This window comes from Hyla sarda, chromosome 4 (genome assembly GCF_029499605.1).
Source record: "Hyla sarda isolate aHylSar1 chromosome 4, aHylSar1.hap1, whole genome shotgun sequence".
Taxonomy (NCBI): Eukaryota; Metazoa; Chordata; class Amphibia; order Anura; family Hylidae; genus Hyla; species Hyla sarda.
This window is the reverse complement of record NC_079192.1, coordinates 279,390,067-279,405,427: the sequence shown is the minus strand read 5'-3', so window position 1 is coordinate 279,405,427 and position 15,361 is coordinate 279,390,067. Positions and strand designations below refer to the sequence as shown.

The window sequence follows — 15,361 nt, the reverse complement described above, 5'->3', positions numbered from 1 at the left end:
TGCATATTTAGATTTTAAGAAAGTTTATATAAATTGGGTGCCATTGTAATGACTCATAGAATAAAGATAACATGTCTGTTCTACTGTGACAGAGATAAAGGGAAAATTCTTCAAATTCGAGTTTTTTCTCTCATAATTAAAAAATGGCCTTTGGGGGAATGGGATACACAATCCCACAGCATGCTCTGACTTCAAAAACAGTATTCACATTTTAAAAAGGTACATGGCATGGTACTGCTATGGTTAAGAGCGGAAAAATATATGTGAGCAAGTTCTAAGACCTTACAACACTCTGCAAAATTGTGTTCTTTGCACTTGTAATGTGGCTTCTTATATAGAATAAATTACTGGTAGTAATGTAAATATACTTACCAAGATTTTTGATGTGTAAGCACAGTTGACAGAAATTCCATTTACAAGGAGGTTCAGCACATTCTCAGGGATGGACTCTGCATCAGGAATCTTTCTGTAATGTTTTTCATTCATGAAAGCCTGGACAACAGTCATTCTGTTCATAGTTAACGTTCCAGTTTTATCTGAACAGATTGCAGTAGCGTTTCCCATGGTTTCACAAGCATCCAGATGCCTAACCAAGTTATTATCTTTCATCATTTTCTACAAAAGAATTAGAAAGAGAAAAAAAAACACTGGAGAACAATGAAATTCAATTGAGATCCCTACACTAACAGCTTGTCACTAAAGCCTCCTAAACAGTGTAGACCTGAAGACTGAACACTGGAAACTTGCTATGGGAAATTACATTCATTGTTTTGTGTGGTATTTCCTCTTTAGACGACAAACTAATCAACCTAAACAGAATGCATCACTACTAAGTAAAGGATCAAAGTGATCTATTTCCGGCACATCAAATTTTGTTCATCATGGGAAATCGACTTACTAGTGCAAAGAGTTGCGTTATTCAGTTCATCCACTTTTTATGGCAGACAATAACAATTTGTAGAAGCAAGAGAACCTGTAATATCTGAAGCGTTACTGTCATTAAAAGCAATTTTTGACATTTCAAAAGTTGTTGATTGCCCGGGATTGTGCTCCACTCCACTGGCTGGCAGAGATCCATACATTTCTCTGAATAGACTATGCAGACAAATGGACGCTCTCTCGGCTGGTCTGGGAGCTGAGCATAATGCACCCATTTTCCCAGCTAATAACCACCAACTTTTGACAAGTGATTTTTTTTTTTTTTACTAGAAAAGCATGGCTAAATAGCCAACTGGGTGTTATCAGCTGGGGCCTTATACTGAGACCATCCAATCAAAGCGGACCGTGCAAAACAGTAGTGACCTTCTCCAAACTGGTAACACCCAGCTGTCCATTTATATTTCTAGTAGGAACAACAGGAGAAAGGGCACAAAGGGTCCAGATTGCTTCTTTCATTTTTAAAGAGGCCTGGGAAAAATAAAACAAGCAATCTGATTGGTTGCTATAGGCAACTGCACCACTCTTCCTCTAGACAGTTTTTGATAAACACAGCCCAAAGCAGTTCAGTGTGGGATGAGCTGTGATTGGCTAAGGCTACATCCTTCCCCCTTCCCCATCCTCTTCAGCACTCCAGACTGCATTTCCTGATTTTGGACTTCTGCCAGGCTAGCAGGAGTCCAAAAGGCTGTGCCAGACTTTGGGGGAAATGTGCTCTGGACAAGTAGGGAGACACAGAGGCAGCTTATTTATTTTTTAAACACAAATAAAACATAGAAAACTACATTTTTTTTAAAACAAAGTACATTAGAAATATTTTTTATTTACCATGAGGAGTGCAATAGCAAACATTAGTTTTAAAACCTTAAGGACCCGGGCTTTTTCTTTTTTTGTTTCCATTTTCAATTTTTCCTCCTTAACTTTAAAAAATCATAACTCTTATAGAATTTTAGGTGAAAATTTTAATGATGGCTTATTTTTTGTGTCACTAATTCTACTTTGTAATGACATTAGTCATTTTATCCAAAAATCGACGGAGAAACAGGAAAAATAAAAATAAAAATCAATGTGCGACAAAATTGATGAAAAGACACTTTTGTAAGTTTTGGGGGCTTCAGTTTTCACGCAGTACATTTTTCAGCAAAAATGACACCTTATCTTTATTCTGTAGGTCCATACGGTTAAAATGATACCCTACTTGTATAGGTTTGATTTCTTATCACTTCAGAAAAAAATCATGAATACATGCAGGAAAATTTATACGTTTAAAATGGTCATCTTCTGACCCCTATAACTTTTATTTTTCTGTGTTCAGGGCGCTATGAGGACTCATTTTTGCGCTGTGATCTGAAGTTTTTAGCAGTACCATTTTTGTTCTGATCAGACTTTTTTATCACTTTTTATTCATTTTTTTGTGGCATAAAAAGTGATCAAAAATGCGATATTTTGGACTTTAGAATTTTTTTGCGCGTACGCCATTGAACGTGTGTTTTAAAAAGCGGTATATTTTTATAATTCGGACATTTCCGCACGCGGCGATACCACATATGTCTTTTTTATTTACACTTTTTTATTCTTGGAAATGCCGAGTGATTCAAACTTTTATTAGGGGAAGGGATAATTCAAAAGGAGTTAATGATTTTTTTTTACACTTTTCTTATGCAATATTATAGCTCCTACAGGGGGCTATAACATTGCATTAACTGATCTTTAACACTGATTGATGCATCTCCATAGGAATGGATCAGAGTTTTGAAGCATTCATTCGGTGATCAGACAGCACAGGAGAAGGTAAGAAGATCTCCTCCTGTGCTACATGCCGCAGCGATCCCAAACAGCTCCCTGAGCTAGCCGGGCACTTTCATTTTCGTTTTTAGCCACGCGGCTCAGCTTTGAGCGCTCGGCTAAAGGGTTAATAGCGTGTGGCACTGCGATCGGTGCCACACGCTATTAGCGGCGGGTCCCAGCTTCACTATGACGCCGGGCCCGCGTCGATATGATGCGGGGTCGCAGTGTGACCCTGCGTTATATCGCAGGACCGGGACTCATGACGTACGCGTACATCATGAGTCCTTAAGGGGTTAATGACAGTGCCCATTTAAGAAAAGATCTTCCAGTATGGTTACATCTATTAAACAAATATTTCTAAGTGTATGTTCACACTGAGGAATTGGTGAGGAATTCTCGCTTAAAAATTCTGCAGCGGAATTTCCGTTTTTTTTCCCGCACGGAATTGATACGGAATTCGGCACCGAATTCCGCGGGGAAATATAGGAGATTTTTTTTGCTGGACGACAACCACCAATTAGAATTTCCCCTTTTTTGTGCGGAATTTTCCGCTCGAAATGGCGTCAGACTGAAAAAACATTTAATTGATTTCTATGGGACAAAAACACAGATTCGGCATGAAGAACGAACATGTTCATTCTTCATGCGGAATGGAATTCGGCGAGCGGAAATACAGTTAAACTCTATTGGGTTTTTCGCTGCTGACTGAATTGGAGAGGAATAAGCGAGCGGAAGTACTCAAGTAAATTCCTCTTCAATTCCTCAGTGTAAACATAACCTAAACCAGACAGATCAGGAGAGGAAACAGGTCCTCTTATTTGCATTTTATTTTTTAAAGCCTAATATTTGCTATGGCACACACACAAAAATACAAAAAAAAGTAGTTAAAAAACCTTCATACAATATACGGTCAAATGCTTATGTCCCACACATATTGTCAACTAGATGTAGGTTATGGAATGCAGACTTTGTTGCACTGACAAATCCAGGCAATCTTAGAACCAGCACAAACTAGTTAGATGAAGAAAAGTCTTACCTTAACAGAGTAGGCCAGTGAAATGGTTACTGCAAGTGGAAGACCTTCTGGTACAGCAACAACCAAAACTGTCACTCCAATGATGAAAAACTTTACAAAATACTGGACATAAATTGGTGTACACTCAGCCAACCAGGGGCGGTTCTGAACCCAGAAATTGTCAATCACAAAGTATAGAACAAGGATTATAACGGTTATTGCAGACATCACCAAGCCTTAAAAAAGTAAACAAAAATTAGGTTTGTAGTACACAGACATATATCACACAGAACAGCCATATGAAAGTTTGCCACACAAAAGGAAAAAAAATATAATATAAATATTATATACTAAATATTTTAAATTTTTTTAATATATATATATATATATATATATATATATATATATATATATATATATATATATATATATATATATATATATATATATATGTATATATGTGTGTGTATATATATATATTTTTTTTCTTTTTTCCCCAGCATTATTTGCTATAATGCAAGCAAAAACTGCACTGTAGAAAGGATAGTCAGACCTTATTCACATAAAGCTGACAATTCTTCTATTTGGCTACAATCACTTTAAAGCGTACCTGTCATATCCCACAAAAAACAAAAACTTATGTTACTTAGTACCTACCGTAGTCTCCACCGATATTTCACTAAAAAAATGGCATATTACTGCTGATCAATGTCTTCCATCTTCCAAAATGGAGAAGGCGTGTCCTCTCTTGCCTACACTGATGATTCCTCTCCCTCACTCACTCTACTGACTCACTGCTACAGGGAGTGAGCCTGGCAGCCCTGCTCTGAACCCTTTTCCTCTGGTTTTATGCTGTTCCTTTACTCATAGAGGAGGAATGATTATTGGAGATTGCCTGTACTCTACCACCAAAAACAAAATGTGGTGAGTGTATAACTTGTGTATAACCTCTTAATAAATTAGTGCAAAGGTTAAGTTCTAAAAGTACATTTTATGCATACATTTTATATATGTTTCTGTGTCATTCATGTGAATCATCCTTTGCCAGTCCTGCAATGCTGGGACTCGTAGTTTTGGAATAGTTTGAGGTACAGTGGTTGGATAACTTGTTTGTAGCAGTGTTGCTGCAGACTGAGCCTACAAGCTTTTGCAAAACTACAACTCCCAGAATGCCCAGACATCCTTTGTCCAGACATGCTTGGAGTTGTAGATTTGCAACAGCTGGATGCACATGTTTGGTAAAACTGTGTTACAGCAGTGTTGCTGCAGGCGGTGTTCCTCCTGCAGCCTTGTCAGTTAGCCATCTCATGTCCATGACCCTTGTACATGCTCATGATGCTATGAGACTCGTGTCCCAGGAGGTATGGGGACCCCTAGTGGTGGGATTTTCTGAGGCAATTTTCTTAGATAATATGTGAATTTATTTTTGAAAGAACTAGTCTATATACTCGAACATAAGCCGAGGCACTTAATTTTACCACAAAAAAAAAAAAACTGGGAAAACTTATTGACTCTAGTAAAAGCCTAGGGTGGGAAATGCAGCATCTACTGGTAAATTTCACACATACACAGCCCCCATAAGGAAATACCATTAAAAGGATAACTGCAGTTGTAACAAAAAAAAACAAAAAAAAATTCTGCCCGAGCTGCCATAAAATAAAACCATAAAGGGGACTCCCCTGCCTTTACTCCCCATGTGTCTCATAAATGGCTCCGTTCCTCCACCGGCATTCTTCTTCCTGCTTCTGCCGTCGCTCAGTGCTTCATGCTGCCGGTCAGCAAATCGCAGGCCGCAACAATGTCCCACCTTGGCTGCCAATAGGCTGAGTGGCAGTGTGATGCACTGAGCCTAGGTGACCAACACCATGGCTCAATGCATCCCATCACCGGCCAAGGCGGGACACCGCTGCGGCTGGCGATTTGCTGACCGGCAGAGTGACGCACTGAGCCACGGCAGAAGCAGGAAGAAGACGGCGGCGGAAAAATGAAGCCATTTATGGGACACCGGGGGAGCAAAGACAGGCGAGTCCCCTTTATTGTTTTATTTAATTTTTTTTTTATTTTATTTTTTTTGTTACAACTGGAGTTATCCTTTAATGGTATTTCCTTATGGGGGCTGTGTATGTGTGAAATTTACCACTTGAGTAGGGATCGACCGATTATCGGTATGGCCGATATTATCGGCCGATAATCACGATTTTGGGCATTATCCGTATCGGCAAATACCTTGCCGATAATGACCCGCCGCACCCCCCACCGCCCCGGCCCCATTGCCTCCCCCATCCCCGGTTTTATAATTACCTGTTCCCGGAGCCCACGCTACTTCTTGCTCCTGCTGCATTACGCTGTGCGCAATGACAAGTGACGTGACCGTCAGTGAGCACAGTGACCGTTCAGGACGACGCCACCGGAGCCAGATGTGGAGTGGACCCCGGGAACAGGTAATTATGGAACTGGTGATGGGGGAGGCAATGGGGTTTGTGCGGTGCAGGGGGGGGGGGGGGGGGGGGGGGGGTTGGTGTCAGTCGCAGTGCGGCGGGTCGGGGGGCGGTCGCGGGTGGCGCCGATAGGTCTCAGGACCCCCGGACAGGCAGGGGGAGAGAAGCGGGAGGCGGCGGCCGCCTATGGCACCGCAAAAGTCACTGCAAAATGCCAGCTATGATTAGATGGCAGACAGAACGGAGCAGAGGGAAGCTAAAGCAGAGAAGGAACAAGAAATGCAAGAAGGCATCATGAGAAAGCCACCATCAACATAATAAGCTCTAGACTGTACTAAGTATGAATTAGTGCACCACATATTTTAAATATTAGAAATTATGGTTTAAGAACCTCTTGATTTGGACATGAAAAATTACTATATTCTAGTATGATCATTAATGTACAGGACATTTGAGAGTGAATATGAAAGGTTAACATTTACATATATTTAATCTGGCCAACAAGTTACATTTATCTTCAGACCATACAGGGTTCCATACTAGTCAGCCTGATGGACTTCATAGGACTATGCTGGTACAAAGCTCGAATCGAGTTTACCATCTCATCTGATCTTTGGGAGTTCCAGACTTTTCATAACAAAGACCCAGTGGTTTTGAATTGCACATGAATGAACATGAAATGCCTTTTCTATGCAGACAACATTTACCAAATGTAAATTGTACTGTCACCACAGACCCAGTTCTAAAATTCCAACAAGCAAAAAGCTCTTTCTTGCACATTTCAAATTTGGCTCTTAAAAATGAAAATTGGTGCTATGATTGGTTGCTGTGGGCAGTTAAGCCAGTTTTGCATGGATTTTCAGTCACTGGCCATTTACCACTTATGCTACTTTATAACTACAGACATTTACTTCTGCACAATCCTTTTTGAATCACTATGTATAAGATAAAAAAGGTGTCACATAGATTACGCAATATTTTTGCAAAAGTGGCTGACCATGTAATGTGTATGGAGGCTCAGCAGACCCTCCTGACAGCAGATTTCAGGAGGAAGGAGGATCTGGCATGTCAGATTTTAATATGTCTGATCCTTTGTTCCCACAGAAAATAAGCTGCTGCCAGATGAGTCTGGCAGCACATTAAGAACACATGCACGCATGTTCAAGCCAAGCGTGCGTATGGGGTATCGGGAAGAACGGCTCATAAGCAAATGATTGTCTGGCAAACATATCTAAGGTAACAAGCTAAAATCTGTGGTGACCTTTCACATATTACTGCATCTGCTGTCAATCTTAAAACTCAACCTGTGATCTGCATCTATGGCTAGCTTTAGGCTCTTTTCACACTTACACAGGGTTCAGTTTTGTCAGTGATATTCTTCCTATCTAAAAAAAAATCTGATGGGCACAAGTTTGGATCAGATTAAAAACAGATTCATCATACCCATCATGTGTCATTTAAAACAGCTTTTAACAAGGATAAAAGGAAGGCATGACATACCTGCTTTGCCAATCTGAACAGCCAGTTTAGTAAGTTTTCCTTGCAGAACAGATTTTTCTTTTTTTGGCAAATTTGATTTCTTTTTGTCTTCTCCATCGATACCATCCTCACTTTTAAGGGGCTGCATTTCCATAGCTGCACCATCTTGAGCCTTTGCTATAAAAATAATAAAAAATAATTAAAAAAAGTAGATATAAAGTCAGCCGTTGTAAAAAGACATGCACTTTACACTCAGCCCAGAAAAGCACAAAAGTTTAAATAGTAATTCACAAACAAGTAGAAATATACCTTTGTTACGATTTTCAATAGTGCCATCTTGTTTTTTGCCTGTAAAATAAAGCATTAAAAACATTAAATTATTTTCTATGGTTTACAAAAGAATCAAAAATTGCACAGAGGCAGGGATAAATCTGCAGTGCCAAAACATACAGAAATCTATTAAATGATGTATTGATCAAAGGGGTACTCTAGCGCTCAGCTGGAGCCGGGAGCTTTTTATTTAATAGCCCCTCCCCTTGAATGCAAGTCTATGGGAGGGGGCGTGACGGCGATCATTAACTTAATATTTTAATAGTTCAAACATTTCCAAATGTTTATTTTACTTTAGGAAGGAGCTTACTGACTTTTTTTCTTTTTTATTTACAACTTTGTCATCCACAGAGGACTTTTTATAACAATCAATTGATTGCTATTACAGTGCATAAAACTGATTAGTGTCATCTTCAATCCATTTATACACCTAGATCGTGGAAAAGCGGCATGGAGAAGGAGGTAAGTGGACCTCCAGCCGGCATCTTGACTCATCAGACTCCCATAATTGCACTGCAGGTGGTCTAATGAGTCTAGATATTGTGGTCAGTATTGCCATTAGCATCGCTGATGTGTACCATTATCCATAAGTTCCTGGGTGCAGATAACAGCCAGCTTGTTCCGATCTTGAAATCCCACGACATACATGTGGTTAAAGGGGTTAAAAGGCAATTATAACTTACACATACTTAAAAGTGAGGCTCTGTAAAGAGAATTTGTGTGGAGTGTCTGACCTAGATCGTACAGCAGTGATAAATTCACTACCTTAGTTTTTGCAGGATTACAAGAATTAGTAACAACAGCAACTATTCTGACCACTGGGAAGGCAGATATGTTCCCTTATATATGCCCTGGCAACTTCTCAGTTCCCATTGATTTATTCATACAGACAGTATTAGGTGAGACACATTGAATGTAGATGTAATAGCATCTGACATACCAGCTATTATTAGACGCAGCCTACTATGCCTATTAGAGCTGAGACATATCCCTCAGAGTAGTATGCGTGCTCCTACACTAGGGAAAACCCTGCTGGGGATTCCACTTAAAGCTACAGTGTGTCCTGCTCTGAGCAGCAAAGTCAGGCCATCAGAGTAAATGCTTTTAACAGTGATGTCTCCCACTGAACTGGAGGGAAGTATTTTACAGGATAAACAGAAGGGGCAAAAAAGTAGTCAGCCACCAATTGTGCAAGTTCTCCCACTTAAGATTATCGATGCCTGTAATTTTCATCATAGGTATACCTCAACTATGGGAGACATAATGCGATTTCATGGATTATATTTTCTCGTTGTCTGATTTTTAAAGAATTTGTAAATTATGGTGGAAAATAAGTATTTGGTCAATAACAAAAGTTCCTCAATAGTTTGTTATATACCCTTTGTTGGAGGTCAAAATGTTTTCTGTAAGTCTTCACAAGGTTTTCACACACTTTTGCTGGTATTTTGGCCCATTCCTCCATGCAGATCTCTTCTAAAGCAGTGATGTTTTGGGGCTGTCGCTGGGCAACACAGACTTTCAACTCCCTCCAAAGGGTTTCTATGGGGTTGAGATCTGGAGACTAGCTAGGCCACTCCAGGACCTGGAAATGCTTCATTCGAAGCCACTCCTTCGTTGCCAGGGCCGTGTGTTTGGGATCATTGTCATGATCCAATGAGTTGAGTTTTTTTTTTTTTTTACCAAAAAGTTCTACTTTGGTTTCAACTGACCACATTACATTCTCCCAATACTCTTCTGGATCATACAAGTGCTTTCTAGAAAACTTCATACGGACCCAGACATGTACTGGCTTAAGCAGGGGAACACATCTGGCATTGCATGATTTGAGTCCCTGCGCGGCGTAGTGTGTTACTGATGGTAGCCTTTGTTACTTTGGTCCCAAGCTCTCTGCAGGTCATTCACTGGTCGCCCCCCCCCCCCCCCCCCCGTGTGGTTCTGGGATTTTTGGTCACAGTTCTTGTGATTATTTTGACACCAAGGGGGGAGATCTTGTGTGGAACCCCAGATCACGGAAGATTATCAGTGGTCTTGTACGTCTTCCATTTTCTGATAATTGCTCCCACAGTTGATTTCTTCACAACAGGCTGCTTGCATGTTGCAGATTCAGTCTTCCCAGCCTGGTGCAGGTCTACAATTTTGTTTCTGGTGTCCGACAGCTCTTTGGTCTTGGCCATAGTGGAGTTTTAGAGAGTTACTGTTTGAGGTTGTGGACAGATGTCTTTTATACTGATAAGTTCAAAGAGGTGCCATTAATACAGGTAACGAGTGGAGGACAGACGAGACTCTTAAAGAAGTTACAGGTCTGTGAGCGACAAAAATCTTGCTTGTTTGTAGGTGATCAAATACTTATTTTCCACCATAATCTGCAAATAAATTCTTTAAAAATCAGACAATGTGATTTTATGGATTCTCTCATTATGTCTCATAGTTGAGGTATACCTATGATGAATAATACAGGCCTCATGATTTTAAGTGGGAGAACTTGCACAACCGGTGGCTGACTTTTTTGCCCCACTGTACAAATACATACAGCTTCATATCAGTGGTTGTTACGCTTCCAATATTCACTGCACACAGATTACTGGTACAGTACAACTCTGTTACAGATTCTGTTACAGAACAACTCTAGTAAAGCTCAAGGACTACAGATTCAAGAATCCACTGCCGAGCAAGCATCTGCCATCTGATGCTCTCAATTTTAAGTCACTTGTCACCATGGCAACATTGCGCTGCCAAAAGGACACATTGCATGCTTTACAATTGAATGTCAACATTCCATATATACTGTTGGCATGAGTTTAAAGAGGCTTTAACCATGTTCCATTTTCCAAAGCAAACTTAATATTTAGTTAGATATGTAATTTTATTCAACCTGCCTCTTAAAAATAATGTAAACATTGGGGGAAATTTATGAAAACCGGTACAAAGGAAAAGGTGCTTAATTGCCCATAGCAACCAATCAGATTGCTTTAAATTTGCAGAGGCTGATTGCAAGCTGATTGGTTGCTATGTGCAACTTTTCCTCTGGACAGGTTTTGATAAATCTCCAACTATGACCTTAATTCCTTGTCATTGCCTCATTTTTATCCCTTCACATATGAAAATCTATGGCCTGAAGCCCCAAGTGCACCTGGAAGATGATCTACATATGAAGAAAAGCCGTTGAAGACTTTTTTGTATTTCTTTTTAGTTTTTTGTGACTGGGACCAACGGGCAACAACGGGTCCCAGCAGCTCATTTACTATTATGGGGGGTCGCCGGATGCTTTTTTATTTTTTTAACAGGAATAGTGGGAGTAAAGACGGCACAGCAGTCATTTTTCTACTGCTATTTCCCCGGGCTCCCCCAACAGCCGTCACACAGTGTGAAAGAAGCCTAAGAAGTATTCTATTATATCTTTGGAAAGGCAAAAAACAGATTTGAAAAAAGGTACACTGCATTAGAATGAGCATCATCTGCACTATTGCCTTGTTAAAACAGGTTAGTGCGGGTGATGCATCTGTTAGTTTAGCTTGTTAAGGATATGCTGTTAACACACGGTGCTGCAGTAAGTTACTTGTCTCACAGTGCTGTATATTTATGGCGCGGTTATGAAGCAAGAGCAGGAGCTGTGCTCACTTTATAGTGGGTGAGTTCCAGCTGCTTTCAGCAGCTGGGAACTCACCGATAATGACACCAGTGATCATGCTGATGTCCACCATTAACCCTTCTAGATGCCATGATCAATGTCAAACCTTCACATGTCATATCAACAATATCTGGATGAGGCAACATACTTTTCTTTTCCTTCTTCTCTTTCTCTTCTTCATTTTCTCCAGCTCCAAGTAAAGTGAATATAATTCCAGTTTGAGAATTCACTCCAATTGCAGTGACGACCATTTTTCCAGACCCTTCCATAACATGTGTACCTGAAAAACAGGAAACAAACATTAACTCTCAAAACAACCTATATAGTATTAAGCCATAAGTTCAGTTCAATGAGACAGAATAGCTGTAGTGTGCATACATATTTGTAGTAGTCAGAGATGCTGCATACAACATTATCTGATCTCTATGCAGCTTTTCTTTAGAAACATGCTTGAGCAGTCCGTTACTCACGATCACATCCGAGCAGAAAATACCAAAGAACACTGGACTCATTTGTGTGGAAAAGATCTGACCTAACAGCACAATATGTCACTTTGCTGCTGACCCCTTTAGAGAATCAGTTCCTTAAATCATGTTTGTAATGCCTTGTCAAATAGCAAATCCAAGAAATGTATAGACACACACACACACACACACCCATCCTGTTTGGAAGCCACCTTAGCCATTACAGACAATTTTAAAATACATAGGCAGATGTGACAACCTGAAAGAAACTAACTTGGACATTAAATAGGCTTTCCCACATACCTCTTATACCTCTATATGCAGGCCCTTGAAAGGCCAGCTTCGGGAAAACCACGGCAGCCAGGGAACTAACAGACCACAAGGCCTGCCATTTCTATGAGTCTATTAGGCCATGCCAGAGGCAGGACTCAAATTGCCAGGCAGGTCTCAATATCTTGCCTTCAGTGCAACACTGACCGGCAATAATGTAGTAAAAACAAGTCATCATATGGTTAAAGTTTATGAGAAATTTAAATCGACACGGTCAATAAAACATTTTTTTTTTATATGTTGTAGAGTCCTAACGTACGGATAGGAGTGAAGCGTTGCGTGTTTCTCTCCCTGCTCTCTCTCATCATTGGACATTTACAGGCACATTATGGCAGCTGGACTAAAGTAACAAAAAAGTAACATTTCTGTAAAAAACATTATGCAAAAATAAATCTAACAAGATGGTATAGCAACATTTGTCCAGGACAGTTCACTTTTGTCCAGGACAGTTTCATCATTGTTTTTCAAAATTATTCTGTTGAACCACATTTACAGTCTTCACTATGATGTCTCTAGCTGCCGCTCTGACATGATATACACAGCAGCCCTGTTTGCTCAAGATGGAATTAGTACAAGGAGAGAGAAAAAGGAAATAAATTCATAATTTCTGTTACGTCAAAATGATAAGAAAATAAACTATAAAAGCCAGTGTTGCCAAGTCACTTCCAGAGGGCAAAATAGCTTCATTAAAAATGTAATTCTAGACCTACCAGAAAGCAGAAGAGGGTCTTTCTCCAGAGTTTTCTTAACATGATCAGATTCTCCAGTTAATGAACTCTCATCAATTTTAAGATCATTCCCCTGAATAAGAACTCCATCAGCCGGCAAAAGATCTCCTGCAATATGGGGACAGAAATTACTCAAGACACAAGATAGGTCCGTAATAAGACATTAGAAGTATGCAAAATTACTCACCATATTTAATTTGTGCAATGTCTCCAACAACGATATCAGCCACCGGAATTTGGATCACCTGACTTCCACGTACCACTGTGAATTTCTGCTCTTGCTCAATGCGGTTTTGCAGCCCTCTGAACTGCTTTTCTTTACTCCAGTCATTGAAAGCAGTTACCAACACCACACATACAACGGACAAAAGAATAGCAGCTCCTTCTATCCAACCTGCTTCACCTTCCTCCTCCTCTACAGCACCAGTTGCTGCCCCACACACTGCAACATAAAAAGTGGTGAAAACAGCCATTTCTTATAGGTTCAGGAAATTTAGCCACACCGGTTCACAGCTATGCATTGTGTTCATTCATTAGCAAAATAATGGCAACCTAGCACTATCCTCACCATGCTACCTAAAAACCTCTACCCATTAGCAGAAAACACGTCTTTCAGGGTTCTTAAAAGGAAAACTGTCAGCCAGGTTCACCCACACTAAACCCACTGGATTATAGTGTGGGTGAACAGGATTCTAACGAGGGGTCACTTATTTTGGTCCACTGGCTGCTGAGATATTTGCTTGTAAGGTTCCTGTATTTCATCCATGACTAGCGCTTTGAAGGCATTGCCCCCGAGTGAAGGTCCTAAGCCCGCTCCCGCTATTAGCGTATTCATTATCTTTAACTCCATGTCCTAGAGACATGGAGTCACAGGTCACATGAGCACAGCGCTCTGTCTCCAGAGCGCATTCGCCAGAAAATTTCAAACAGCAGAGCGCTCTCCTTACACAGAGCTCTCATGTCATCCGGAAGCGAGAGCCGTTTGAAATCTTCCGGCGCATGCGCTCTGCAGAGAGCGCTGCGCTTATGTGACGTGTGACTAGATGTCACTAGGACGTGTATTTGGTTTAGTGTGGGTGAACCTGGCTGACAGTTTTCCTTTAGGACTTTAAAAAATAACCATATGTCAGCTGTACAAACCACCCACAAATACCCAACATTGACCAAGGTGGTATGATCACACTTCTGCTACAATAACAAATATGGGTTCACTGCTTCTGACAAAAAGTGTTTAGAAGGGCTCCTTAGTTACAGCATAAAGAATTGTGTGCTTCTAACTTTTAAACCCTTTCTGTTACACCATGACATGGTCCCAAAATGTTAATGTCTGTAAAAGGGAATAGGTTACCTACATTTTTTCTGCACTTTTTTGGCTAACATACAGATACACCTATTTGTATCTTTGTTATTTTCCGATTGTAGATTTTCTGTTATATTGTGCACATGATTATGGGGACAGCCATCTTACCCAAGCTGCTTCTTAACAGCATTTAGAAATCTACTTTACAGCAGCCACATGAACCACTAGAACCTGTAGTTAACTAACTGAATTCTATGGGACAATGTAGGGCAGTGATTCCCACCCAGGGGAGCAGCAAAAGATTGTGGCTGGAAAAAATATATACAGTGGTCCCTCAACATATGATATTAATTGGTTCCAGGAGAACCATCATATGTTGAAACCATCATATGTCGAGTACATATGTCTATGTAAAAATGGTAATTGGTTCTGGGGCCTCGGAACCATTGTATGTTGAATACATATCTCTATGGGAAACTGCTAATTGGTTCTGGGATGACCATTGTATGTGGAGTGTATGGGGAGTGTTTAAAAAACCAGGGTGCCTCCAGCTGTTGCACAACTACAACTCCCAGCATGCATGTACAGCCATTGACTGTCTGGACATGCTGGGAGTTATAGTTTTGGATCAGCTGGAGGCACACTGATAGGGAAACATTGATGTATGGGGTGTATAGTGTGTATATGTATTGTATGTGATGTGTGACATCGCATACAGTACTGTACAGTTCTTTAAATACCTTCAGGGGGGACAGAATGTCCTTCATTACAATCCTGCCGACTACAGCTCCATAGGAAAGGAAGGGGAGGGCAGCCAGCAGCTCATTGGATGCCTGCAGCAAGATGCTGCAGGCTATTGGCTATGGCTGCACTGGGGGGCGGGGCTTATACAGAGCTCACAGTGGAAGCCTGCGTGAGTTAGCAG

At 40.5% G+C, this 15,361-nt stretch overlaps 1 protein-coding gene across 10 annotated transcripts in view; it reads right to left on the bottom strand.

The window, feature by feature from the left end:
* Positions 1–15,361, bottom strand: part of ATP2B1 (ATPase plasma membrane Ca2+ transporting 1) — a 143,272-nt gene that overhangs the window by 41,226 nt on the left and 86,685 nt on the right. For all 10 annotated transcript variants that reach the window (XM_056574360.1, XM_056574359.1, XM_056574358.1 and 7 more), the window contains 7 exons: positions 13,324–13,578; positions 13,119–13,244; positions 11,763–11,894; positions 7,966–8,004; positions 7,678–7,833; positions 3,761–3,975; positions 373–615 (listed from right to left, as the gene is read on the bottom strand). In XM_056574360.1, coding sequence (XP_056430335.1) covers positions 373–615; positions 3,761–3,975; positions 7,678–7,833; positions 7,966–8,004; positions 11,763–11,894; positions 13,119–13,244; positions 13,324–13,578 — 1,166 coding nt within the window. The remainder of the gene's footprint in view (positions 1–372; positions 616–3,760; positions 3,976–7,677; positions 7,834–7,965; positions 8,005–11,762; positions 11,895–13,118; positions 13,245–13,323; positions 13,579–15,361) is intronic.